General features: G+C 45.5%; 1 protein-coding gene across 2 annotated transcripts in view; it reads left to right on the forward strand.

Moving 5' to 3' along the window:
- Window positions 1-4,474: 4,474 nt before the first annotated feature.
- Window positions 4,475-27,458, forward strand: part of DDAH1 (dimethylarginine dimethylaminohydrolase 1) — a 51,902-nt gene continuing 28,918 nt past the window's right edge. The window contains exon 1 of one of the 2 annotated variants that reach the window (XM_085231519.1): window positions 4,475-4,903. In XM_085231519.1, the coding sequence (XP_085087645.1) occupies window positions 4,490-4,903 (414 nt within the window). In that variant the 5' untranslated portion in view covers window positions 4,475-4,489. The remainder of the gene's footprint in view (window positions 4,904-27,458) is intronic. The other variant, XM_085231518.1, reaches the window with a different exon arrangement.

The raw sequence follows: 27,458 nt of genomic DNA on the forward strand, positions 1-27,458 counted from the left end.
AATACTGTTCAATAGTGTCATAGTGTTATTTTGTATTAGAAAGCAGAAATTGAACATTACTGTCAACTACCTAGGTACTCTTTGAGTCACTTTTCATGTATCTAAAGCAGGATTAAAATAAGCTTTTCTCTTTTGTGGCTGTAAGCAAGACTCAATCCTGTCCCTTACTATCAGAGTGAAAGACCAATCGATCATAACGGGAGATTTTCCCGCAAAGTGTCTGCTTCTGTTATAATGGCACTTGGCTATGAAGTCTTGTATTGAGATGAAGAATCTCTTAAATTTCTGCTCCTTTAAAATTTCTGCTCCTTTAAAAATGTGAAATTCAGTGTCTCTTCTGTCTGGTACAGACTCAGCCACCACAGTGAGAAATACTGGGTGCTTGGTGGCCTTCTTGCCCATGGTCTTCAATGCCTCAAATTTCAGTCAGCATTTCATTATGGTGTGAGACATGTTCAGTAAGGCTTTAGGGCCAGAGGTGCTGTTCCTGCATCTGCAAGCAATGGGAAATGATATTTAAGGTGGCCTTGTAGCACGTCCGAGCAATCAGCTGTGTGGTATACCTCTGTGCTCAGCAGTGATCTAAATTCCCTTGTCATCATCCCTTAGACTGTTCAACAGTAGTGGCCAGCTGTGACCATTCACCTAGCATTGTACTAGGGGCTTGTGCATTTGCTAGACATTAGGGGACTTCAGAATCATCATTACAGAGCTGATTTCACTAAAATTATCACTTATTTCCAGTGTAACAATGATAATAGAAGCACAGGACTGGAAGAGGCCTTCCCTTATCCATCCTTCTTCCCCATCTCCAGCTCTCTGCTCCTGACAGATAGTTTTTTAAATTACTTAAAACACCTCGTGTGAGGGCTGCCTGTTGTTCCCAGCAATCTTTCCTTCAGCTCCCTGCTGTTGGGATGTTTTCTCTAGTTTTCATTGCAGTAATCTAAGTTTCATGCTTGTCTTCAACCTGGTGGATAACGAGGACAAATTATTCCTTGAGTCTTCGCAGCACCTTTGTACAAAGCTGCAGACTGTTCTCAAGTCATGGCTGTGAAAAAAAATCATATCAATATGCTGCTGGCAATTTTGTCAAATGGATGGATTTCACTCTGCTTATTGATGACTCCTCTGTCATACGTTTTAAGCCGTGTCTGCTCTTTCAGTGTCTGTTGCATTCTTCTGAAAGTGAATGCACTATTCACATATGCCTCTGCAAATGCATTTTGCAAAGCAATTTTCTTGTCACTGTCAGTGCCAGTAGATGACTCTGTGTAGTGTCAGTCAAAAAAAAAAAAAAAAAAGATTTGCATTTTTTTCTGTATTTTCTGTATAAAGTGTTCTTCCACTTCTTTCCATCTTCTTTCTATGATACTGCTTGAGTGGTCTTCATTATATTTCTGATATGACAACCGTTTCCATCTTTTTGCATGAATTCCATACAGTGTGACACAGCTTTTTTCTTGCTGGGAGGCAGCTTTGCTCTGTTACAGTAATTGCTCCAGCAGGACAAAGTTACTGGGAGCATGCTGAATATACAGCAAGGTGGACAATAAATAATCTGTAGATGAGTGAAGCTGAGCCATTTTGTATTATTGCCTATGATTAATTTTAAAACAACTCTTGCAAGACTGTGTGAACACATTTTATTGTGTAATGCTAATTGTGAGTAAACTGATATTTTGTTATCTTATTATAAATATGCACAATTTTTCTCTGGCTGCATCTGTTCCTAAATTGATAATGATGCCTTTCTATTCAACAGAAATAATAGAACAATCGCAGTCAGCAAACAGTTCTTCATTTGTATGTACACTGCACCTTTTTATAAATTTGTGAAACTAGACAGGATTTTTTACTGTAGTAATTATTTCTGCAGCCTTGCTCTAAATAGATAACATTGTGTATTTCTAAGATATGTAATGTTCTTTGCATGCCTCTGTCTATACAACATTTCCCCTTCCTCTGGCCCTATCTCCCATTGCAGGGTGTGCAGGAGATGCTAGAGGTTGTGCTTGGCCAGCTCCCATGTGGCACCTGAGATCAGTCAGTGGCAGTGCTTCCAGGGCAAACCATATTGTCCTATCATAGAAGTGCAGAATCATTTAGGTTGGGAAAGACCTCCAAGATCATTAAGTCCAACTCTCCACTAAACACTACAAGTCCAGCACTAAGTCATGTCTTTAAACGTCTCATCCGTGCCGCTTTTCAGTACCTCTGTGAAAGGGGGCTCCCAACCTCTTGCACAGCCCATACCAAGGTCTGACCACCTGTCTGTGAGGACATTCTTCCCAACATCCCACCTAAACCTCCCCTGGCACAATATGATGCTGTGTCATCTGATATGCGCATGAGGTGACTGCATGGCATATTCCTGTAATCTCAGTAAGATTTAAAACTTGGAGCATATAAATTTAAAAGGTATGGAACTTTTCAATTAAATGGCTGCAAGAACAACAATTTTCAGCACTTTCTCAAGGAGGTACCCTAGCATGTTTTAAAATTGCAGAAAGATAGTAGCACTTCCTCTTCTGCTTAAAAGTCATTATAACAAAAAATAAACCAAAGATTGCCAATGGCCACATCCCAAATCTGTAAGGGGTAAAAATAGGTCCTAGTGGCTGTGCAAGAACCACAGATAACACTCCGCAAGCTACTGAATACCGTATACCACAAGCAGTATAATACCATCTGTAGTTATTTCTCAAGAATTTCAAATGATGGCAGCTCAATTGCCTGCCCATTTGTTTAAAGAGAATAATATTTGCACATTATTCAGTGAATCACCATTATTCAAACAACTGCGCCTCAGCACACTACATAAAGACAACTGTTACGGGGCGTATGGAGAACGTGTGAGAAATGCAGATGAACGTCAAGACAGCTGCCATTGTAGAAGCACACTGATATTTCCTTCATGTTATCCATTAATTACATCCCAAAACTCTGAACACGTGCCTGTGACACGGCTGAGAGAGCTTGCCTGGCTTCTGTCTGAGCACTGAAGGGGAGCAAAGAGCTGTGTGTGGGCAGTCCTCTGTAAGCTTCCCCTCTATGACCAGCGGACACTGGCCAGTAAAAATGGGTGGAAGGAATGCCCATATTCCTCTCTTCCCATCTGCTCTGGTGAGGAGAGATTGCTGAGGCGCTTGGGAGGGCAGCAGCATTGTTGTCATCACCAGAGCTGGTGGTGGGGATATCTCCTGTGCAGTGAGGTCTGGTGGAAAGCCAAAGTTGCTTCCATGGGGAGTCAGAGATTTGGAGAGTCGGGTGAGGGCTGCCCTCAGCCAGGACAGCCTTGAATCAGGCAGGGGCATGAGGAAAATCACCTGGGAGGAGGTAAAGGTTTCTTATAGGGGAAGAGATGGAAAATCCCTATTGTTTCAGTCCCCAGCACAGAGGTGGAGCAAGAAGCTGGTGTCCTTAATAGCTAGTTTGCTGTGCAGAGGTAGAAAATTCAGTACCTTAAAGGAATGAAAGTATGCAGTGAGCTCTCTTGACAAATGGTCCTGTAGAAGTACAAAGGGTCGTCTGGAATTGGCTGTGCTCATTTGTTCCAGATTGCATTTAGAAGTGCCTTCCTTTGTGGGAGACCTTCCATGTACAGTTAGGGACAAACCACTGGCCACAGAGGAGCAGACTGCTGCAGGCAGGCACCACAGGCTAGTGGCCATGCCACACTACCTGTGGCAGCATCAGGTGCAGAATCATGGGGAGATGCAGGTGTCTGTATGTTGTGGATGTGATTACATGGTTATGAAGATCATTGTGCAGATAGACTGGGAGATACTATTGCAGAAATGACTTTATGTCCAAGTAACTGCTAGAACTCTCTGAAACAAAGCCAAGGCTTTGCCTCTGACAGGAATATTAAGGAGAAAAACATCGTGGCCTTCAGGCTGATAACCAGAATGACTACATACTGCTTCTGGGACAGATGGAGCTCTCTCCCAGAGACTCCCACATGCCTGGATGGACCGACGAGCGCAGCACGGTGGTTACAGCTCTGAGGCCGGCTCCTTCAGTGGGAGAGCAGCCCCAGATGCGTACCGTGAACGGCGTGCTGCAGCCCGCTGCCCGCTGCCCGCTGCCCCCAGCCCTCGCCTCCAGGCCCCAACGAGGCACCCGCGCAGGCGGTGGCACGAGGCACACAGAGCCTCCGAAAGTCGATGCCCGCCCGTTGATGCCGTGACGCTGGGGCCTGGCACGTGGCACCCCAAGCCCTAATGCTGGGGAATCGTAGCAGCCCCAGCGCCCCGCCCGGCGACGACGCCCGGGACCGAGCTTCAGCTCCGACCGAGCCCCAGCGACCCGCCGAGCGTGCCCGGGCGCGGCTCCTCAAAGCCGCGAGGGTCACGGCGCCGCCGCCCACCGCCCAGGTAAGCGGCGCCCCGCGGGGGGCGGCCAATGGCGAGGCCCGGCCGCCTCCACCAGCCAATGGGAGCGCGCTCGGCGGCGGCCCCATGGAAATGTGCCTGGTGGGGAGCCAATGGGGCGCGGCCGGGCCGCGGGCGGCGCTTTATCAGCTGCCAGGGCCGGCGGTGGCGGCAGCCGCGCGGAGCCGGGTCGCTCGGATCCTCCCGCGTCTCCGCGCAGCATGGCCGGGCTGGGCGGTGGCCCCGCCGCCTTCGGGCGCTGCACGCACGCCGTAGTGCGGGCACTGCCTGAGTCGCTGTGCCGGCAGGCGCTGCGCAGCACGGCGGGCCCCGAGGTGGACTTCGCTCGCGCGGAGCGGGAGCATCAGCTGTACGTGGGCGTGCTGCGGGGCAAGCTGGGGCTGCAGGTGCTGGAGCTGCCGGCTGACGAGAGCCTCCCCGACTGCGTCTTCGTGGAGGACGCGGCCGTAGTCTGTGAGGAGACGGCGCTGCTCACCCGCCCGGGCGCGCCCAGCCGCAGGAAGGAGGTACGGTACGGTCGCGGTGTGGGTACCCGAGCTCTGCCGGGGCGCGGCGGGGACCGCCCGTCCCTGCTGAGGCGGCACCGCGGGGCTCCTCCCGGCCCCACCGCCCCCCGGAAGCTCGCAGGTTCCCGGAGCGCGGCCGTGGTCAGCGCCGCGCTGTCCCTCTGCGAGCCATGACTCATCTCGGCTCTTCGCGGCCGCCTGGGCTCCCGGTGGCGGTGCCGCGTCCTTTGCGTGGGTCACCGCGAAGCGGTGTGCGTGTGCGGCGGCGCCGCCGCTCCTTTCGGCCCCGAACCCATCTTCGTGGCGCGCAGGACTGCGGCCGTGCTCAGGCGGTGCTACAGGTGCCGGAGGGCCTCACCCTTTCCTTGCCCTGGAAACTGCTCCTCTGCGCTGGACCTCGTGGCTGCAGCCCCTGCGTGGGCCCCGCGTGCTGAGCGGGTACAGCTACTCGGCCCGCCTCGGGTGTTCTCAGGACCCGCTATGCGTCCTGCCCACCCGTAAGGTGGTCCGGCAGATAGTGAGGAGCCACCTGTCCATCCACTTCGTCGAGGAGCAGAGTAGAAAGTCAAGCAGCTCGCCCATCTCCAGGCTGCAGGACTGCTGTGCTGACTGCTCGCCTCTGTGCTAGCAGGTTGTGGGGTGACCCTCTTTGTCTGTCCCCGTGCTTGTTCCTGGGGTGCCACTGCTGTGGCCATGTGATACACAGCCGTTCACTGGCATGCCTGAGGCTGAAGGAAGGCTTTCCTGGGCCACAATGCAGTGTGTAGTGGTCTGCATGCCTCTGAGTCTTTGATGTGATGCCCTAGTAATTCTGGCAATAAAATTCACCTGAACTTTATCTAACAGTGAGTCGGAGATATTGCACAGCTCTTACACATATGCTTTTCCCTGTGCATACCTGTGTACCTGCTGCTTCAAACACACATGGATGCTCTTAGAGGGAGCAGCACTAGAGCCAAGTGTTCATGCAGCCACATGCTGCTTCCGGGAGCTGTGAAGGCCCAAGGGGGCTTGTGCAGGTCTCTTGCTGTGAGTCAGTGATGTGTGCTGTGAGAGTCTTCAGGAGAAATGACTCTATTATTGACTGCACTCTGTACTAACACAGAAGTGTCTCTGCAGAGTGGTGTTGGCTCTGACTGGATATTTTTAAGAGCCTGGAAGTGTTTGGGCAGTAAGGGGTGCTGGATTATGTCATGCAGCTGGTGACACTGGTGGGAGGTGAGACATGTGCAACCAGAGCACCAGCAGAATGCAAGAGGCAGCATTTCTTTGTCCACTTCGAGGTTTCATGTTCTGCCAACACAGAAGGAACACAAAGAGACAAGATAGGGCAGCAGAACTGAATGGGCTACTGGCTGTAACTTTGCTGTATCATTTGAGGTGGTGTAAGGAAATTAATTATACATAACAAGGAATGAAATAGTGTAGGGTACACCTTCATACAGGGAATCAAGTTGTTTTCCCTTCAATGTCACTGGCTGTTCTGGTTCAGTAGAGGTAGTGGACAAAGACAAGTCAAGACTGCAGGAGTAATGGGGAGAGTTTGTGGTGCCTGAGAGAGGGAGAAGGCTACAGGGCCCTTGAGTGAACACTTGAATGTAAGCACCTGGTAGCATTAGCTCTCTCCTGGGGTTAACAGCATGCTAAGCCACAAATCAGTTTTATCTGGCTTATTGTAATTATTGGTGTTGTAAAGCAGTTTGTTTTTCTTTCCTTAGCAAAAAAAAAAATAATAATAATCTGATCTTTACTATGTAATTCTAAATATGTTAAATTCTTTTAAATCATAATTAGATGTTCTTCCAGCATCCACAAAAAGAAACTTAAAAGGATTGTGCTGGAGGGGTTGCATATGGTAACAATTTATCATTGAATTATGCAGTTTATTGTCAATTTGAGAATAACAGAAAATCTATTCTGCTTCTGTTCTTATTTGTTGGTTTTTTGTTTTGTTCTTGTTGTGTTTTTTTCTTTTTGCTTGGCCCATGCCTGCTGGGACTGATATGAGGCTCCTTATTGATAGTGCTAACTACTTTCATGAGGTAGCAGTTCAGATGTGATATGAAATAAATCTACAGTGTTCAAATTTTATACTAGAAACAGCAGAACAGATTTACTTCTTTCCATGGGTGACTTGTCCAGGCACAGTCATAAATCAAGATAAGAGAAAAAGCTCTGAAGCATAATTTGAACCTTATTAGTTTCCTTGAATGATGGGGCAATCACTCCCATGAGCTTTCTATGAGTTGAAAAAAATAAAAAATTGAACAAACATCCTCTTAAAACTAACAATACAGTGTAGTGCTTGTCTGAACATGTAACTTAATTATTTACAACAGTTTGCTCTCCAGAGAGCACTGCTACAGCAGTGCTTTGTGAAGAGATGGGAAGAACATGGCGGGTAGCAGCATGCCATACACATCTGGGGCTGCCTTCCTGCTGAGAGAAGGCCTGGCTGACACATGTATTGAGGACGGCTCTGCAGAGGAACACAGTGGGTCTAGTGGGCAGCAGACTGAATGTGAGTCTGCAGCATGTACCCCTGTGGTAGAGAAGGCCTACAGCGTCCCAGGCTGTAGCAATGAGCAGAACCAGTAGGCTGAGGAAAGTGCTCTTCTCAGCACTTGTTAGACAGCACTGATAGGCTGTGTTCAATCTTGGTTCCTCTTCTTAGTGTTGGGGAGAGACTTACAACAGAACACACTCACTGGAAAGCTGCTCGGTGCTGAAGCATAGCCTGAGGGAACGGGACCTACTCCACTTGGAGAAGAGGTGGCTTAGGGGGCCTAAGGGCAATCCCCCAGTACCTACATGGGTTATCAAGAACAGAGGCAGGGTGTTTCATCATGTGTGGCAGGATGACAAGACAGTGAGTGTAAACTGAAGCATGATGGTTTAATGGAATAGTAAGAAGGCTTATTTTTTTTTCTCTCCAGTAGGGACAGCCAAGCAGTGAAATGAGGGATGAGGGCCTGGAAAAGCTGCTCTGCCACCATCTGTGGAGGCTTTCAGGACCTGACTGGATAAAGCCCAGAGCAGCATGGTCTATTCTGATAGCTGGTCCTGCTTTGAGAGGAGATTGGCTCCTGATCTGACTGATCCACTGCTAGAGAATCATAAGGACACAACCCCATAAAACTGATTTCTACATGCTGCTTCTGGAGGACTTCCCTACTAGCCCAGCTGGTTAGCAGCCTGGTGTGAGCGTGCATGGGGCTGCTTCAGTGCCTTGTCACTCACGCTGTCACTGGCCATCAGAGAAGAGGGGTTGGTTGCAATCCACATACAGTACCAGTTTCTCAAAGAGTGGTTTCTTATTCTTTTTATGTAACACAGGCATAACCCATGAATACTTCAAGAGAGTGGTTGACACACGCTTGGTTTAACCCAGTTAATATGAAGCCTGTCCACTGAGTACATGTTCCTGCCCTGAACCTCCCGCAGTGTGGGAGAGCTGTTCCAGCTGGTGCTGCAACCAGGCAGGGCTCACTTGTCCCTTCTTTTACCTCCATGGGCTATAGGTTACTTACTGCTCCTGTGGTATGTTAATAGAAGGTCTTGTGTCCAGGCAGCTTGCCAACAGGCTTGTGGTAGGTCAGGGTCTGTAGCCTGATCAGAGCCATGGAAGATGAAGGATATGGGGACACTCAAGATGCATCCCAAAGGCAGCAGCCTGGCTGAATATGCAGCTGAAGCAGTTCTTCAGGCACATAGTACCTCCTGATAAGCTGCCTGCCAGATGTGTGAACTGAGCTGCTCTGTCTCCATCCTCCCCCATTTCATATTGCCAAAAACCATAATGCAGTATTTAAGAACTGTTGCAGCGTGTTCTTTCACTGACTAGACTTCTTATTAAGAAGGCTTGTCATCAAATTACTGTAATGCTGTATGTAGCAGGAAAATTTCTGCAGCAATCTTTAATAGCACTGACTGAGCTTCTATGCTTTGCAGATATAGTATAGGTTATTCCTCCCGCACCGTTTATTGGTTGTCTGCCTGGGGGGGGGGGGGGGGAGAGAAAAAAAAAAAAAAAAAGAATAGCTGCTGAGGCTGTTTGTTCTTCCTCCAAGTTATTGTGGGGTAAAAAAAAAAGTTCAACTTGGTCATGTTCAGTGACTACTGGGAAACAGCCCTGTGTGTATGTATTTTTTTTTTTTCAGTGAAGTAGGAAAATCAGTCATGCGTTTAATGATTTGTTTGCAAGAGGCTTATTTCACAGCATTATGTTTCTGTGCTATCAACTTCTGAACTTATTTTAAAATTCATTGTTTCTGGGGATTTTGTAATTTAGTAAGAAGGTAAAAGCTCTTAAATAAGCCAGAGATGGATGGCTAATGTGGATAAGCTGGTGTTTTGTTTAGCTGTGTGCAGTCACCAACACGCTTGATGTTCGAGTTGAGTAACTCTAATGAAAATATTGTGATCAAGTTCCAGTACCTTTTGTCCAGGAAGTGTGTTCTCAATTGTTTGTTCTACTGATATAAGTTCTTCGTGTCACCTTCTGAATGCACCGTAGTTAGATGGGTAGATGAGCCCTGATCAGCACATTAAGCTTAGTGTCTAAGTTGTGCTTGGGATAGCACAAATAGCACTTGCACCATTTCAGCACTTATGCAGGCAGATGGAAATCCAAAAGCTCAGCAGAATAGACCCCCAGTAACATGGCTTCTTTTCAGCTGCTGCATAGACAAGGAAGCGTAGTTGCTGCAGAAGTCATTATGGTGAGCAATTCCTCCATTGGTGGTCAAGAAAGGAAATGCCCACCCAAGAGCCTCTTTTCTGCCCCAGAAAACCTCCTGGGGACAACCTGTGAAGCAGCATTGCTGCAGCATAGGAGGAGGAGGACTGGGTATGAGCAGCAGCAGAATATGTTTATTAAGTGCTATCATCTCAGCAAGCATTGGAAGAGCCTCCTGGTGGTTTCTTGAGCATCTCTGGGTTCTTCTTCCTACATCTGCTTGCTGAGTGGCAGGGCTTTGGTCCTCGAGCTTGAATGCTGGTGCTGGCAGGAATGGTTCTCAGCCCAGGTGGCCGAGGCCTCTGAGAAAGCCTGCAAAGAAGCAGCCAGGTAGAAAAAGTTGTCAGGGGTAAGGAGTTATATATCGCTCAGGTAGGTAAGGTTATATTGCTGCTGCTAAATGATGCACATCTCCTCTGTAGACCTAGATGGTTCTGTAGAATAATTGTTAATAGAAAAGCTTAGCTCAGGAGAAATGGATTCAAGGCTCTGCTAGCTCCTGAACTTAATTAGGCAGGCCAAGGGGGTTTTATTTTATAGTATGTGCTAGTGCACAAGAACCTGTATCTGCTGACTAATCATTTAAAGCAGCATTTCTCTGCACAAGTGGCAAAGGCCTGTCTTGTTCCCATGGAGGATTAGTGCTTTCTCCTCACTAGAGAGGCAAGAGGTAAACAAAATAAAATGAAAACCACTTTAAATAATTTGTAATTCTGTAAACTATCATAACAGACACTGGAGGCCTTGTTTGTCTGCTCTGACCCCTTTGCATGCTTTTATTGCACCTAACCTGTGATGTTACTGATTAACTTTGGTGTTCTATCTAGAAAGTTTAGTAGGAACTTCAGGAGTACCTCTCTGCCATTGCTTGGTGCTTAAACCAGTTGGAGAGTAAACATAATCAGAAACCTTATGTGAAAGATGCCAAAAGTAAATTAGAAATGGTGTTTGGCACCCTTCTATTCAGCCTATTTTTGCTTGAGTATCTTTCCCATTTTGCGCATGCTCTTTTGACCTCTTCTTTTCACCAGGCTCTCATTCTAACTTCAAAACCAGAGTGAAAGTGTAAAAGATACTGCCTTTGATTGTCACAGCTATTTTTAGATGTACTGAAAACAAATGGAGAAGTCCCAGTCAGATGTAAGTTAAGATGATTTTGCTGGATACCTAGGTTTTAGTTGTCTTCTGTAGAGATATTGTATGGAGAACGTTGAGAGTATATAATTGATAGAACCAAGTGTAATGATCTTCCTCAAAATGCTTGTCACTTGGACGGCTGTGCTGGGGCTGGTGCAGCTTTCTGCTGCTCATCATGGTGCACGGAAGGCAACCAACTGGCTTTCATCAGAATTTATACCAGTGCTTTCTTCAATATGTTTTATTAGCTTTCACATCAGTGTCTTGGTATTAGCATATACCTTAATTGAAATGTAACCAGTAGAGAAGTTTTATCTTAATATTAAAATCTCCTTTTTAATAGTACATGAAGTTGTTGGAAGTTGGAAAAAAAAAAAAAAACAACATCTTGGTGGTATCAGATAGACCAATGTAGGGGCCTATATAATTGGAGTCTCAGTAGATGTGTGTAAGGAGTATTTTAGCTTCTTTAAGGAGTCTACTTCAAAAGCAGGTTGAATTGTTTCTGTGGCCCTGTCCGTCCATCTGCTCTGTGGTTGCAGCATTGCCTTATGGTTTGGGGAGATTCTGCTTTGGTCACAGAGTTCACTGCTGATGTAGCTCTGACCCTATATTAATAGGTTGGCACTTTGGGCAAATGAGCCATGCCAAGAACTACATTCTTTCATTTTCAATTTTGCTACTGTGATCACAGATTTAATGAAAATACTAGGAAGTAGCTTTTAGTCAAATCAATATAACTGGACTATATTCATTATAATTGGTTTCTATCTATAGAATTGTAAAACAGTCTTCTCAGGATCGTCAAGGAGCAACTTAATTCTCATGCTTTTCTAACAGAGGCAGCGTTTAGACTTTGTTATTAAATTGCTGCATCTCAGCAATATCTGAAGTGCTGACCAAAAGATTCAAAATAATTTGGCCTTTAAGTGCCTGTTTTTAATCTCCTCTGGACACCTATTATTATTTTGCAAGCCTTGATGTCAGCTTTTGTACCTTTCTTAATCACTGCTCCTCCGACTGTGATAAATAGTCCTTGGTGAGCTCACGGTTCAGCACAAATGCTAAGTGCTTAAAGGTTCCGAATAACCTTAAGCATTTCCTTAGAATGAAAAGTGCCTTTTCTGCTGTTCTGACTTAGACAGATGGCTTGGAGCTACCTTGCTGCTTCCCCAAGAGAATTCTGACCAGACTGTCAAATTGAAGCTAAATCTTTCTCTTTGGCAACCACCTCACTTAAAGCATCATAAAACTAGTTTAACCACAGTCACCACCCGAGTTCTGCTCTGCTTTGGGGGTTTAAAGGTGGGTTTGTGCTATCCCCGGTGTAAGATGCTTGATGGGTTTTTCAGTCCTGCTCTCCCTGCAGTCCTGCAGTACCCCACACACCCTACAAAGGAGGGCATTCATATGGAAGCTGCAGCTTTCTTGCTCATGGGAGGATCTGCCAGCACCTCCTGAGAGTGGTGAAGTGTGCAGAGGAGCTGCTGCACAGGGGCTCTGCTGCTGTCTGCTGAGATGTTGTGCTATGGAGAGACAGATCTCCATCTCCCCCTCTGCCTCTCACAATCTGCCCTTTGAAAATTCAGTTCCAGTTTGCTGATAACACGTGTGGAGTGTCTGGCCTGCAGCTCACGTAGTTGCCTGTCATTTTGATAAAGCTTGAAAAGCTTCTGGCTAATTGTAAAACATACTTACTGCTGATGTAGCAGCATCCATGTGACAAAGGTAAAAAGCTCTGGTTTGGTCAAGTGGGATTTTGGAAGTAACAAATTGAGCTGCCCTTTTAAAAAAAAAAAAAAAAGGAAACAACTCAGTGCTTCCAGTTGTCCTGCTTGGAGAGCTCCCTGGGGCATACAGTGCATCGGCAAGCACAGCTGGTCTAAACACTGACTTTTTAAATTAAAATAAGCACATCTTAATTTCTGCCAATATTGTTACTGTTCACTTACTGCTTTTTTTTTTTTTTGACTCATTCTGGGTAGTTGGTGTGGTACTCAATCTTGGCCTCAGATGCGGCTTGCGCTTGTTATTCCATTCATATGGAGCATCCAATGAGTTTTGTGGTACAAATTAGTCTAACGACATGTTGTCAATGCTTCTGTGTTGTTCAGTTTTCAGAGGATTTCTTGTCTTTATCATAAGTCTCTGAGTAAGTAATACTGGAACAGAAATGCAGGCTGTGTTTTTAGATGTCTAACCTGAAAGTGAGTCACCTGTGCAAAGCCCAGAAGTTATTTCAGACCACAGCGATTTCTGTGTAGCAGCCACTGCTTTTGGAAGGCTTTCATGTGTTAGTGCCTGCAGAGAGTATGTTCCTATTATGGGAGTGACTATTATGGCTGGCATAACTTCTGAGTGTTAATTGGTTAAGCATTGTATTTAATTACAGAGGCACATCCTCTATTCAGTCAAGGTATATGCTGCAAGAAAGCTTCACTCTGTTGGTCTGTGATCTGGCCAGCACTAAGCACTCGTCAGCCTCGTTTCTGGGGTGACAATGAGTGATGAGACCACAGCAGCACCAGCTGACATCTTTTCTTGCTGCTACTTTTGTAGTAGTATTAGCATTTCCTTTAAAGAAAACAAATGAAACAAATGTAATGTCTTATGGCTGAGATGTACCCAACTCAGGTCTTGCGTTCATCCAAGGCGACTGATCATAAACAAGTTAGTTGCTCTGTTAGTTGCTTTTCTGTTACCTTGAGTCAACAGCAAAAACAAACACATACATCAAAAATAGCTTGTTTGAGACTTGCAGAATTCATTTTCACTTCAGTAGAAAGTCAGTGCTTGGCACTGTCTTCAAAAAATAATTGTGATAATTTGTTTCTGGAAGGGTTACATGTGTTAATAGTAAAGGAGCTGGCTCTCTGCATCTGTCTCTGAATGCTAGCTGAAGTTGTCTGGCAACATCAAATCCTCTTTCTCAGCTCGGCCCCATCTGGCCACCATGGCAAGCTTAAACAAGATCTGCCACACAATTGGATGTTAATAGCATCATTGTGATATTTTTCTGGATTTGTCTTTTCTTCTTTGGAAAGAAGTGTAATATGAGAGCTGTCTTTCTTTCCTCCCATGCCCCACAGAATGATCTTTCTGGCCAGGAGTCCTGCATATACCTCCTTCTCTGCACTGCTGTGTGGTTGGTGTCCTTTGTGTTGTGGTCCTTCAGTTATGCAGATGGTCATCTCTGTGCAAACCCATGTGTTCAACTAACTGGAAAAGTCAATAGTTTAGAGATGGAGCCAGGCTTTTGGCATGTCCAGAAGTAGCACACTGGTTTTTTTAAGTGTACTTTAAATGTTTAGCAGTAAATTCCAGACTATACCTCTTTGTAAAGGTGAGAGACATTTACTAGTCCTACGGGAGATCATTTTCCAGATAATTCAATGATTTGGAGAGTTTCACCTTCCCAATTGTCTGAACATGTGATATCTCTGTGATTGAAATGGTAAGGATGATGGCTCTCGTGCATGCATTTCATGTTCTTCCAGCGATGACTGCACAGAGAAGTGGAACTGTGGCTATTGCTAGCCACTAGGCTTTCCTGAGGTTTAATGCTAGTTCTTGGCTCTTTAAAAGACGTGAAAAGATGCAAATACCAGTGCCTGTGCTCACAAGGTGTAGTAGGTAGAGCTGAAGTGAGCAGTGTTGTTTGGAGGGAAGTACAAACTGTGTAAAGATACTGATGGAGAAAGATACGAATTGGATAACTATTTTTTTCCAGATCTCCTTGACTGCAAGATACTGCGTTAGGACATTCCTTCTTAGATGAGCACTACCAAAGCTTTTTTAAAAACTATATACATGCAGTATTACTGTTGTTTTTCTTAAATGGATTTTAGATTAATTATACACCTGAAATGCTGTTTGAAGTTCTAGCTGCCTATCTTGGAAACACAGTGTAAGCAGAAAAGGTACAGGTGAGCAAGAAGCTCTTGCTGTAATACAGGGTTGTGTGAAGTAAGGCTAGTCAAATAAATGCCTTTGTCCAGAAAAGCCTATTTTAGGCAAGAGGAGGGGAGAAATGGAAGAGTTCTTTATTGCAAATGGTACAATGAAAATGAAATGGGAATGATAGTACAGAACTTGATGACGTCCAGAGAAATACCCAGGCAGCAGACTCCAGCAGAAGGAAATACTTTGTCATGCAGTGCACAACTGAGCTGTCAGCTTCATTGCCAGGATGTTGTGGGGGTCCAAAAGTGCAGCTGGGTGCAAGTTTACAAAAGAGATCCTTCAATAGCTGTTCAGCACTTTGATCCAGATGCAATATCTGGCTTTGAAAATGTGTACACTGCCTCTTACAATAAGTGAGGCAAAATCATACCAACACAAAATCACTCTATACTTGTCCTCTCTTTGTTATTCTTTCCTTAAGCTGCCAGCACTGACTACTGCTTGAGTCAGGCTACTTGGATATCCAGGTCTCTCTGACCCACTTAAGAGGCTGATGTATTATGAATAAGCTGTAATACTGATAGCTCTTTAGCAGCCTCATAATGAGTCACTCACTGATCCTGAAGGTCACGAGTGGTCCAAGAGCTGCACTTGGGGAGGCTCTTCTCTGCTGTGGACATCTTGCCGGTGTTTCTGACCTGCTGGGCTGTAGAAACCTTCATTCAGGCTTAATTAGGGTGTCAGGTGGAATAAGGTGGGCCATTGTAGCACCACAAATGGATGCTTTGAGGTCAGATGTTATTTTTTTCTTCTCTGCTTCCATATATCTATCCTAGCACAGAAACAAGAAAATGGAATGGCTCCACTATTAAGAAAAGCTGAGATATTTTACGTCAACAGTATGAAAGGATTTTTTTTTTTTCCTCCCTCTAGCGAGTCAGATTAACCCTAAGAAACAGAGCACACTTTGTAACACAGATTTCTCATTGGGAAATGTTGTTTCTAGCTTTTCCACATCAGCTGTGAAAACACATTGCCATCCAAGCTTTGCAAAATGATTCTTAGAAAGGCCAAGCAATGAATACTTGGCATACAGAGGTTTGATGTATTGAGAGCCAGGCTTAGTGCTGTGGAAGAGAGTGTCCTTGAGGAGGTTTGGCAGAAAGGTGTTGTGGGAAGGGCGGTCTCTTGCAGCCCCTGAGGTCAACATTGTCGTGGGGAAGCTGATGGCTATTGATAATCTGCCAGTACTGACTGTGGAGATTATGGGTAGGCTTTCCTGTATAGCCTGGTGTAGACTGAGCCTGAAAATACCGGTACTGGTGGTATAAAACAGTTGTTTGTTCTTTTCAGAGCACAAGGAGCCTTTTGGAAGAGATACTGCTCTTTTCTGCCCTTACATCCCTGCTTCACAGCTAATCAAATCACTAAAAATCTGCAAAACAGAGCTGCTGATCTTCTATCTGCATGCAGGACTCATTTTCAGGTGGGTCTGATGAGCGGCAGGCTGCCAGGAGTTGCATCCATCTTGTTATCTGAGATAAGGCCACAAGAAGCCCAAAAGCCCTTTCTGACAGAAGTCCAATCAGGCCTGATGTGCATCACAGAGTCTCCACTGCCAACTGTGAAATGCTTTTTACAGGAGCAGGACTAGAAGTGATACTGCTGGCAATGGGTGGTAAGCATTTGTTTGTGGCCACGTATCCAAAAACTCCTCCCAGTTGTGTGTCCTTTGTGTAGAAACCTGGTGTGAACCCATGACCTTGATGGCAGGCTTCTGAAATATAGGCTGCATGAGCCTGGGGCCTGGCAGCTTGTAACCTGGCCCTGCTGGGCAGGGAGGGAGGATTCAAGCTGCATCTCCTTCTGCTTTGGATTTGATTGTTTTGGCTGCAGTCATGCTCCCGGTGGGCTTGCTTGACCCAGTAGCTGGAGCTGCAGCTTCTCTTCAGTCCAGATTGCCATGGCACTGTTTCTTAGTGATGCAGGATGATTGAAGAGGAGCAAAAGTAAATGCCAGGGAAGGTACGAAGAACAGTGCTCCTATTTGTGCTCTGACTAAGAGTGAGTTTGCAGTACCAGTGGGGAAAGTGCTTCTGTGACTGTCCTGCTGTGCGAGCTGTGAGCAGCTTCCATCTGGGGTGAGCATGTCCTCTCCCTCTCTGGGCTTGCTCTTTCTTGTTATGGCTTTGATATTTCCTGAATATGGCTTGATCTTTCTCATTTTTCCATACTTAAGGGAGACTCAGCACAGCTGTCAGCAGACATGAGAAATGGCAAAAAGCTTTTGAGCAGTTTTTTGAGCAATCTATCCATGCTTGATTTTTGAGGACTAAAGTCACTACTTGTTATTCTGCACCAGACTTCTCTGATTTTTTTAACCTAATTTCCACTTTGCTGGGTTTCCTTACCATGGCTGTACCCAACCAGAAGCGTAATGGGAGCTCCTAAAGAACTGCAAGCCCTTCTAGTGGACATCAGTACTTGCAGAACATCTTAAGAAATGGGTCTGTATTGCTCAGGGGTGGAATGTAAACAAAGAGCTGTTAATAAAAGTGTGTATGTTCTCACTGAGATTGTGTAAATACAAAGTCCTTGTCTAAAAATAGTGCTCTGTTTTGCATTCCTGAAAGCAAATTCACCCACATCATTGCACGTGACGTACTGTACTGGTAACAAACCCAACTTCTTGTCTATATGTGATGTTAACATTCAAGGAGCTTTAAAAAAAAAAATAAATAAAATTAAGACCTGTATCTTGTTCTGTGACGTAAGCATTTTAGTAGAGAGGGCTCAGTCCTGCAAGGTGCCAGTGCTTAACACTGTAGTCGCTCCCCTCAGCTTAAAATGCTTAAACTCTTTCCTGCTTTGTCTGCTTACTTACCCATCTCTCTAAGCTGATCTCACGATCATGTTTTTCTGTAGTGGAAAGTCTGATGTAATGTAGCATTTGTCAAAATGACATGGTTTTAGCTTGAAAGTGTTTCTTAGCCTTAGATATTGACTAGGAGACTTAAAACTGTATTACGCAGCACTTGTGTGGTTAGTAACACAATAGAACTTGCATGCATAATAATATTAAATAGTGTGTAGTAATATTTAATATATCCTGCAATGAGTGTGTACCATATACTTTAAAGAACACTTAGTCTTTGTGTCTTGCTTTCTACATGTTCCTCTAGGGATGGAAAAGCCCATCTCTTTGTTGCTGATGCGTAAAGCATCTGATGTGTCTCCCATGTGTGTTGCCTGCTTTAGTAATCAGATTTCCTGTAGGCTTGTCCCTTCGTACCTAGCAGAGGACAGATGCAGCTGTGTAGCTTTTGGGGAATTGCACCAGAGTCTGAAGGGGCTGAAGGTGAAGGGGCTGCTGCTGCTGTAAACCCTAAAGGGGTTTCCTTCAGAGGTAGAGCCCATCTGACATGCTGCCTGCTGCCAGGCATTACCCTCATCCCCACACAAACAGCAGTGTAGGTGATAACTCATAGATGAGATCACCAGTGTGGTCTTTTTCTTTTTTTTAAGTGTTTTAACATGCCTGAAAATGCTGTGGAAAGCATCCTGCGACCCCCAGCCAAAGCCCAGAATGGGAAGTCCAGACGCAGCATCTCAGAAAGGCAGAGCCCTTTACTTCTGAACCTAAACATGACTTAGAGGCCCAACCCAGCTTTAGGAGCTTGTATTGAGAATTTTTGGCTGTAGTTTCCAAACCAGTCCCTAAAACTTGAGCTGCCAGTGTGCTGGGAGTGCCCTTCACAAAGGCAGCCTCTCCACTGTCCAGCATAGCCATTTTTTTTTTCTTGCCAGAAGCATGTTCCTGAAGGCACTTGTATGTGGTCTGAGTTCTGCATTTCCAGCAAGGCTTTTTCTGAAACTTTTGAAATATTTACTGAACCGTTAGCTGCACAGAAACAGCCTTGTCTGAGTGCAGTGCTCAAGTACATTACTTGTATTGTAATTCAGGGGGACTGGAAAATGTGGAAACTGGCTTCCTCATTCCATCATGGGTTGCACTTTAGGAATGTGCAGGAAAGATCTTTAGGTCTTACTTGATGCTCCTACACAGTTCTCACCAACTAGCTCACTTTGATAGAAGTGCTTACTGGATGCACCACAGGACTCATGAAAACCCATTTCATTGTGCTGGGAGAATCAGTGTCATTTATTGTTTCCATAACACTTCTGTCTATGGACTAAACTGCTCAGACATGCCACTGTGATGGTGTCTGACCAAGGTGTTTTCTGAGAAGCAAATTTCCTAGTGATATCTACAGCTTCCAGTTCAGCTCATCTCTGTGGAAGTCACATAGACAGCCACTGCAGCAGAAAGAAGAGCTGAGTTATTTTAAAATTCTAAAAAATTAAAAGTTTTCTTTACTTGCATTCCTGGGTCTTGGCCTGAAGGAGGAACGGGAGTGCCAAAATACCGCGAGAGCGTCTGTTGTTGCAGTATGTCTGGCCGAACCAGAAGCAGGAAATTCTTGTGAGAGCCTGTCTCATGAGATTGCCAGCCAGCTCCAAGGCAGGCCTGGTGCTTGTTGCTAGTGCAAAGTGGTGAGGTGGGGATGCAGCTGAGGGAAATATCTGAAGATGAGTAAAATGACAATTAGACAGTAAAATGTGTGTATCTGGGGAAGGCAGTGGCTTTCTTTACATAGAACATAAAAGCAACAGAGTGAATACGCAAAGCAAACTTGCATTGTATTTCTTCTTCTAGTGGAGGAGGACATGGGAGAAGCTCCCTGTGCTGGAGCTGGGCTGGCTCTGCTCTGCCTTGGAGTCTCCCCATGATTTGAAGGGGGCCAAACCCAGCCCTCTGGTTCATAACGCCCTTTTCTAAACTTACCGGCTAGAAATTTTTTCCTTAACCTGAGTAGACTCTGCTCTAAAACTTTCCATTTTGTCTTGTGCAGACTGCCTGGGCAAAAGCAGAGATGCCCACAATGGAGGCAGGGAGCTGAGCATTAACCCCTGTCCAGCAGACTTGTTCAATCTTGGCTCTGTTTCAAGACAGTTTTAAAAGCCATATCCAGCCTGTGCTGCCGTTTTCAGCATTATTGCTCTTGATGGAGCTGTAACAGTGGGGAACTTTAAAGGAAAAGGACATAATGGAAACTGATTAGAAAAATGCAGAAAGTCTTGGGGTACAATAATGCCTTGCCCGAAGAAGGGAAGGGGAGAGGGGGAGGCCTTAAAAGGCATGCATTCTGTCACAGCAGGGCAGGAAGTAGCTTTGGGAGAGTTTTTCTTTGGTCCATTCATAACTCGGTTTGTACCTCATTAACTTTCTGTTAGTGCTTTTTTTTTTCCTCCTGAAATCCGGGGTAGTTTATTCCCACTGAAGTCAATGTGAAGAGTCATTCAGCACCAAGTGCAATCTCTCCTGCAGATTAAACAAGAGAAGCTCCTGGTATTGCTCTCATCCAGAAGAGATGAGAAGCATGCTGAGGATATGCTGATGATGTGTGCTTTATTTACTCCATTTCCATGAAGCTACAATGAGCTTCCTGGAGGTTCTTTTCTAAGGCTCATGCACTTTTTTCCTTCAATGCGCTGAACGTACAGTGATAACCTCTATGAAACCAGCTGCAACCTTGCTACTGGCTGCATTGAGCCTATTGGATTGTTTGAAATAACTCATATATGACGGAGTCTCTGTAAAAGCTGCATTGATTAAAACTTGGCCAGTTGTTTAAGATCTTAAAGATTTTTTTCTTTTTCAGCTGTTCCCTACTTACCTCACAGATTCATTTTGCTAACTTGTTCTGCCGTGCGAAAATTAGATTCCAGGTATTTTAAACTGTGCTTCGTTATATGCTTTAGGAAAGACAGCTGGGTTTTTGTCTTGCTGATGAAGCCTAATTTGAATGACTTTACTCATCAAGCCCATTTAATTAAAGATTCATTACATTCTATATAGTTCAACAGTGAAAATGCAGAGGTATCCCCTGGGCAGCCAGCTGCCAAAAGAGGGGGATTAGCTACAGCAGATGGGGTAGGATGATGTTGGATGACAATGTGGTAGGAAGATCCCAGTTCAATATTGGGGGAAGATGGGAGGGATAGCAAGGGGCTAGAATGTGCTGTCTGTATGTTTGGGGTGTCCAGAACAGGGTAGGTGTGTGTCTGTGGATGAAATCCGTGAAATGATGCATCAGCTTATCTCATCTGCCGCCAGGTGTCCAGGTTCTGTGAAAGGATGGAGGGCACCAAGCCATGGCAATAGGTACTGGGTAGTCCAGGGCTGAAGGAAACTCTCAGAAATCTAGGAGAACTAAAATGAGATAGATATAGTTTGGATGCTGCTGAATGTTGTCCAGAGTGGATATTTCTATTAGATTACATCAAGGGACTTTTACTTACCTCTTATGGAATGTAATGTCACAGTGAAATATGCTGAAAAATAAAATGCCTTATGTACTTCTTTTGTTGCTGAGCATCCACTGGAGAAACTGGCTCAGTGTGCACACACAGTTAAGTTGAAGAAAACACTTTCAAAGACTGCCCCAAAAATTCTTATGCTGGGATCCTCGGTGGTGGTCAGCCCAAGAGTGGATAAGCTCTGTAAAATTCCCTCATGTGACGCAGTGGAGCATCCAACTGACCAGGTTGCAGCTCTGACTTCTGTTTCATGGCAGAGATCAAGAGCTGTGTATTGATTTATTCAAAAAACATTTTTTTTCTTATTACTTTTGCTTGAAACAAGTGAATAGACTTGGTGGCTTTGGCTTGTATTTCTGGGAAGAGAGGAGATAAAAACTTTGAGTGAAAACATTCCAGGCTAAATTTGAAAAGCGTTTTTGCACTCTTTCTGAAGTGCCTGTTTATCTTGTTTGCTCTGATTGAAAGAGGTTGTCTTAAATGAACAAATAAACCATCAGAAAATCTAGCATCTCTGCTCGGAGCTCTGGGAGCCTGCTGAAAGCCGGTGCTTGCTTTATTTCTGGTCTGAGTTTAGGTTCTGTTTTTGCTTCATTAGGTAGAGTTTTCTGTTTGCAGAGCAATGAAGGGGTGAGCGTGGGTCCTTCTCCAGTGTGAGCTGTGTCTCTCGTTCGGTCTTTTATGGCTGTGATTCTTATTGCATAGTCCTGGCTCTCAGCCGTGGCTGGGCTCCCTTCGGGCAGGGATATGTGCTCATGGTGCACAAAAAAAACACCTGTGCCATACAGGTGGAGGGAGGAGTTGAGAACTTCTGTAAGAGCGTTTGAAAGCTGTTGTCCATGTGCCCAGTATTTGTTGATGCCACTCTAGATTTCCACTCTGAGCAGGAAGAGGGATGTAATTAAATCTTGGTCCTGCAATCTGAACCCCCCACCAGCAGCTCTGTCAGAGCTCCTCTCTCCTTTCCATGTTTTTGTGGTATACTGATACATGAGAACTGCTAGGCGGGTTTGTCTGGCTCTGCCTTTGACCTGAAGGTGGCTGGGGCTGCACTATAGGTACTGTGTGGCATTGCTCGCATCTGAGTGCTCTCACTGCTGGAAACACCGCAAGGCCTGATTCTGCTGTCCTGTCATGTTAGCAGCATTCCTTGGAAATAATCCCATGTGCTCTATAAAGTCTGAGTTCCCTTTGCAGGAAAGCTTATTGTACTGAGATTCATGCTATAAATCCTCCAGGCAGTGCACTGGAATGAGATATATTTCAGATCTAATTTGACTCCTGTTGTCCAAGGTATAGTGTAGTTCTCTCTGGTTTCTCTGACTGAGCTGAAGACATACACAACTTCTTCAGGGGCCTTAGGATCTTGGAACCGCTGGTGGATGTAAATGTACAATATGCTCTGTGCTGTCTTTAACCTGCAGCAGTGAGCACATGGGTCCTGTTGCCATCACTCACCTGCTGCTGGTGCCTTGGGTGCAGTACTGCATCCTGCAGAGCATCTCTGCTAACACAGGGCTGCCACAACCCTGCTCTGCCTGGGGTTTCAGACCGACCTGCCTGCTGCGGGCGGTATGAAGTTGCAGTTGTAGGAAATGCTAACATTGATGCATTTCCCTTAGATTGCAAAGCTTTGCTAAACATGCATATCCTTAATTGAAAGGAAAGCATTTCATATGTATGTGTATATATATATGCTTAATATGTAACTATGTTATAAGTTACTTATACAATTTATAAAAGCTACTAGCTCATTGAGAATGATGCTGCATTTTTTTTATTATTGCAGAGAATAGCTCTTGCTCACTAATTTCTGCTGAGGGCTGAGTTCATCCCTGAGAAATATTTCCAGTCTTGGTGTAGCCAGGTTGAAACGTGGGCCTCCAGAGGCAGGAAGGAGAGTGCTCTAAATCACGACACCAGTGAGCTCTGAGCAGCACCATGTGTTTGCTGCCCACCTTTCTCTTTCATCCTTCTCCCTGACTCCATTCCAGGACATCTTGTGGAAAAAGGAAAGGCAGTTTCCTTTAGAACTGGCTGTTTTTCTTCTTCTTGTAGACCATTCTGCACTCCCCGCCTCCCCCCAGCCTCGCTCTCAAGTTAAATGGGAAAACATAAGGTATGCAGTATTCCTGCTGCAGAGTTAAATATTGATGAAGATTAAGATGCATTAAATGACTGAGGAAATTCATGGGACAGGAAGAAAAATAAACAAAGCTCAGAAAATTAAAAAATGTTCAAGTGCCTGAATAGCTCTTTATCTTTCCACCTTCCTGCATGGCTTCCAACGAAATGTTTCAGCATCTTGCTGCAAACATTCCAGTTTCAGTGAGCTGGGGACAAGGAAGTGCTGTACAGCAGTAGCTAAGGGGGGAAAATGTTCTGCACCGTGTTGCTCTTGGACTTCCTAGGAGTGTTTTTGTTCCAGATGTTAAACTGTTATTTTTTCAGAAGCCTTGCAAAGTTGCCAGGACATTAGATTTTTCGAAGGATTTTCCGAACCCCAGCTGATTATCACAACACGCAAGAATCCAAGCTCGGTCCTGGCTTTGCAGTGCTCCAACAGCTGTAGAAAATCTGGGGGAAGGTGTGGGTTCATGGCGCCGTCACCCACTGCCTTTGTACAGCCAGAGAGGAGTGCACTGATCCAGCCTCTGCTGCCTCCAGCTACACGGGGTCTCACATCAGTGACGTGCTTCATTGCAGTTCCCCGAGCTGCAGCTCTGATGGGTTGAAAAGTTACATCCCTCTGCCTCCATTCCTGCAGAGGTTCACGTGCTTATAGGCAAAATCAGTGTTTGGTTTCCAGGTGCAGTGGTGTGCTGTTGAGCGCACGACAATGCTGGCTGTGCAGGCAGAGGTCACACACTGCTGCTCCCAGCCATAGCGCCCGGCCCTCCTGCAGCCCCACTGCTCACATTCTTTTCAATCCTGCGATGCAGTCCTGTGGAAGTAGGTGGAAGTAGTGTTGTCTCACTGAATGTCAGTGGGAAACTCTGATACAGAGAAATAAACCTTCTATTTTGTACCTGCTCCTCTCTTTCAACCTGCCCTATTTTCATCCTTATGCATTTACAGAAACTCTCAGCTGTGGTGCTTCTGCGCTTAATGCACCTCCTTAATGCTTGCTGCACCCCCCTGCTGCCTTCGCCTTGCTCTGCAGGGCTGTCAGCCTCACAGGTGGAAGCTCGCAACTACCCCAGTGTTAAGGCAGCATGGAGCAGTGTGCTCACATTCCTTCCCCTGACCACAGCTCTCCTTCTAGAGGTGAGTTCTGCCAACCGGCCCGGGTGCTCCGCTCTTCTGTGCCAAAGAAAGCCGCTTATTTCGCCAAGCACATCTGCTTTACCTGGAAGAGGTCTGCTAGAGGTGGCTGCCTGCAGTGCGAGGGCCCTGAGTGGGTGATGAGCGGGTTTCTGGGCTGCAGCCAGAGCCTGTCTGGAGGGACTGTCACACCTGGGCTGAGCTAAGGGCTGGTGCCCAGCCCAGCTATCCTGGGGCTGTGGGGCAGGTGAGGGAGAAGGGAGGTGTAGAGATGTCTTCTGCACTTGCTGATTATGGCTGGAGCAGAAAGGGAATGGGCTGCAATGTGTCCTTGGTGCTCTTGCAGCATGGAAGTAATCCTAACAGCATTCCTACTGTTTTGTTTGCTCTTGATAGGATTTTCTGAAGGCTTTATTTGAGTCTGTTTTTGTCTGTTACGATGATGCCTACATGGAGTGCGTGAAGAAAACTGTCCCAACGTAAGGTATAAAATGTGGAATGAAACTGGACAGCAAAGGCAGAAATCTGGCTGTAGAAATGCTAACAGCCTTGCTTTTGTAGCAGCAGCAGTCCTCACCAGGAAGTGGGCCTAATTCTCAGCATGCTTTTATGGGCAGTGAAGCAAACATAGCCATGCCCCAGTACGCCCTATCCACCTTGCGCTGCTACCGAAGGGTTGTGCAGCTCTTTAAGGAGCTGAGAGGGTGGTCGGCCCTGCAGCAAGACCTGGAATAAATGACCTATTTGGTGTCCTCCGAGCTCTCCTCTTCCTATTTCAGAGCAATGGGAACGGAAATGGCAGTTCCTATTTACACAAACAGATGGACTTCAGTGGTTCTCTTTGAAAGGTACCATTATTCTAATTAAGCGAAAATAACCGCAGAAAAGTATCAGTTATCGTAAAATCAAGATGTTACAGTTGAGTTGTATTTCCAGACTCTGATGAGCTGCTGGAATGTGTGCCGTTTAACTTTCCTCTATGATATAATAGTTTAAAAGAGATCAGGGTACATTTTACCATAGTGTCTAGCAATGTGCGTTTATTCAGATTTTTGGCAGGCAGTTCTGCACACTCTTGCTAAAACTGTGAATCATCCATTGTTGGCTGATTGTACGCTAGTTGCTAAGAGATCTGTCAAGTGCATACTGTGGCTTAATTCTACATTTTCTCTAAGAAGAGCTAAATGTATTAAATTGGAACATGTCACGTCCTTTCTAAACAAGTAATTAAGGCAGCACTGTGAGTCTGTCTGATAGAGAGAAGAGAAGGAGCTGGGAACAGCTGGAAGATTTAACTCGAGCTGAGGTTGGCCTCTTCTGTCTGGGAGTGCTGGGTTTGCTGCATGTTGGATTTTCACATCTTGATGCAGAGTAGAAATAGGGAGATGTTTTAAAAAAAGAAAAGAAAAACAGTTTTACAAAAGGACTTGTTTTTCAGTGTCCTTATATAAACCTCTTAAAATGATCTAATGCTATTTCACAAAGTGTAATTTTCAGTAATGGAAAGACAATACGTCAGTGTTTCCCAGGCTGCCTTGCCTCCGCCCCTCTACAGTGAACTTCGTGTTCAGCAGCTTCTCCTGCTTCCAGGTCACACCGTGCAGTGTCCCTGCGTGCCAGCAGAAGTGCCAGGTAGGCAGTGTGTCACATGTCTGTAAGCACCTGTCTGGCCCGTGTAACTTCAGGGAGCCCTTTTACTGTCCACAAAGAGAAAACTGATCCCTCTGTAGTAAATCTAGCACTTCGTCAGTTTCTCTGAGTGTATGTCTGCATGTGTGTGGCTGTGTGGCAGCAATTGAAAAAGATGTAAAAGAAACTGGGATGCTCAGACTCTAAGTCACATAATTGGCACTATTGTTTGCCATGAATGAAGGAGCACCTTGGTTTTTCACTGCTCTCTCCCTGCTGATCACTGAATGGGCAGCAGAGTAGTGGGTTGGTTGCTCTTGCTTCACGACAGGCTCCTGGCTCCAGCCCCTTGCCCAGCATCCTTTGTGGGCCAGGCTGACTGCTGTGAGTTACCTCAATGCTGAATCACCTTCCTTCTCAAAGCAAGAACACCAACCATGCCTCAACCACTCTACTCATCTACGTTCCTCTTATAGATACTGTATTTTGTGAAACCTTTTTATTGAATTTCTCTTCCTTGTATAGGGCTTTGCAAGCACCATTGAAACCTTCTTTTAGTCCTACCACTGGTCAGTAAAATAGATTGAGCCCTGAGAATCCTGCTCTGAGTGAGGTTTTGGAAGTGATACTTTCCTGCCTGTGGTTTCTCTGTGAGGCCTTGGCACTGGCTTGCCAGTCTCCATGCACACAGACACAGTCCTGGCATGCGGTGGTGGCATGGCAGGCACAGAGCTGGCTGGGTTCCCCCAGTCCTGTGCAGCATTCCCTGCCCATCCAGCTTGAAGGTCTCTTCTCTGCGTATGCTGGAATGAAAGCTGCTATCCATGATGCAGCCTGAATACTTGAGTGGATTTTTCCCAAATACCGAGCAAACATATGTCGTTTGTTCTTTGTTGTAGTGAAAATTGAAAACTTCACCCTTTCCAGCTAGTAATGTATTAGCATAACTGATGCTCTTCCTGTTGTTCCTCAGACAGAGAAACAGAGCAGAGAAAAATGTCCTTCTGTATCTTGATTCTGTTGTCCAGAGACATTCACTAGCTCCTTTTGCTTTTACAATTTCCTTTGGTTTCTGATGTATTGCACTAAAATGTGTTTCATGCAGTTATTTTGGTTTTCATATCCAACTTTAATTTCTTCTCTACACTAACTGTAATTATCTGTTATCACAGAATCACAGAATTGTAGGGGTTGGAAGGGACCTCTAGAGATCATCGAGACCAACCCCCCTGCCAAAGCAGGTTCCCTACACCAGGTCGCACAGGTAGGCGTCCAGGCGAGACTTGAATATCTCCAGAGAAGGAGACTCCACAACCTCCCTGGGCAGCCTGTTCCAGTGCTCCGTCACCCTCACCGTGAAGAAGTTCTTACGCACATTCGTGCGAAACTTCCTATGCTGCAGCTTATGTCTGTTTCCCCTCGTCCTGTCTCCACGTACCACTGAAAAGAGACTGGCCTCACCACTATGGCCGCCACACCTCAGATATTTATAAACCTGGATCA

The sequence above is a fragment of the Meleagris gallopavo genome, chromosome 10, assembly GCF_905368555.1.
Source record: "Meleagris gallopavo chromosome 10, MGAL_WU_HG_1.1, whole genome shotgun sequence".
Lineage (NCBI taxonomy): Eukaryota > Metazoa > Chordata > Aves > Galliformes > Phasianidae > Meleagris > Meleagris gallopavo.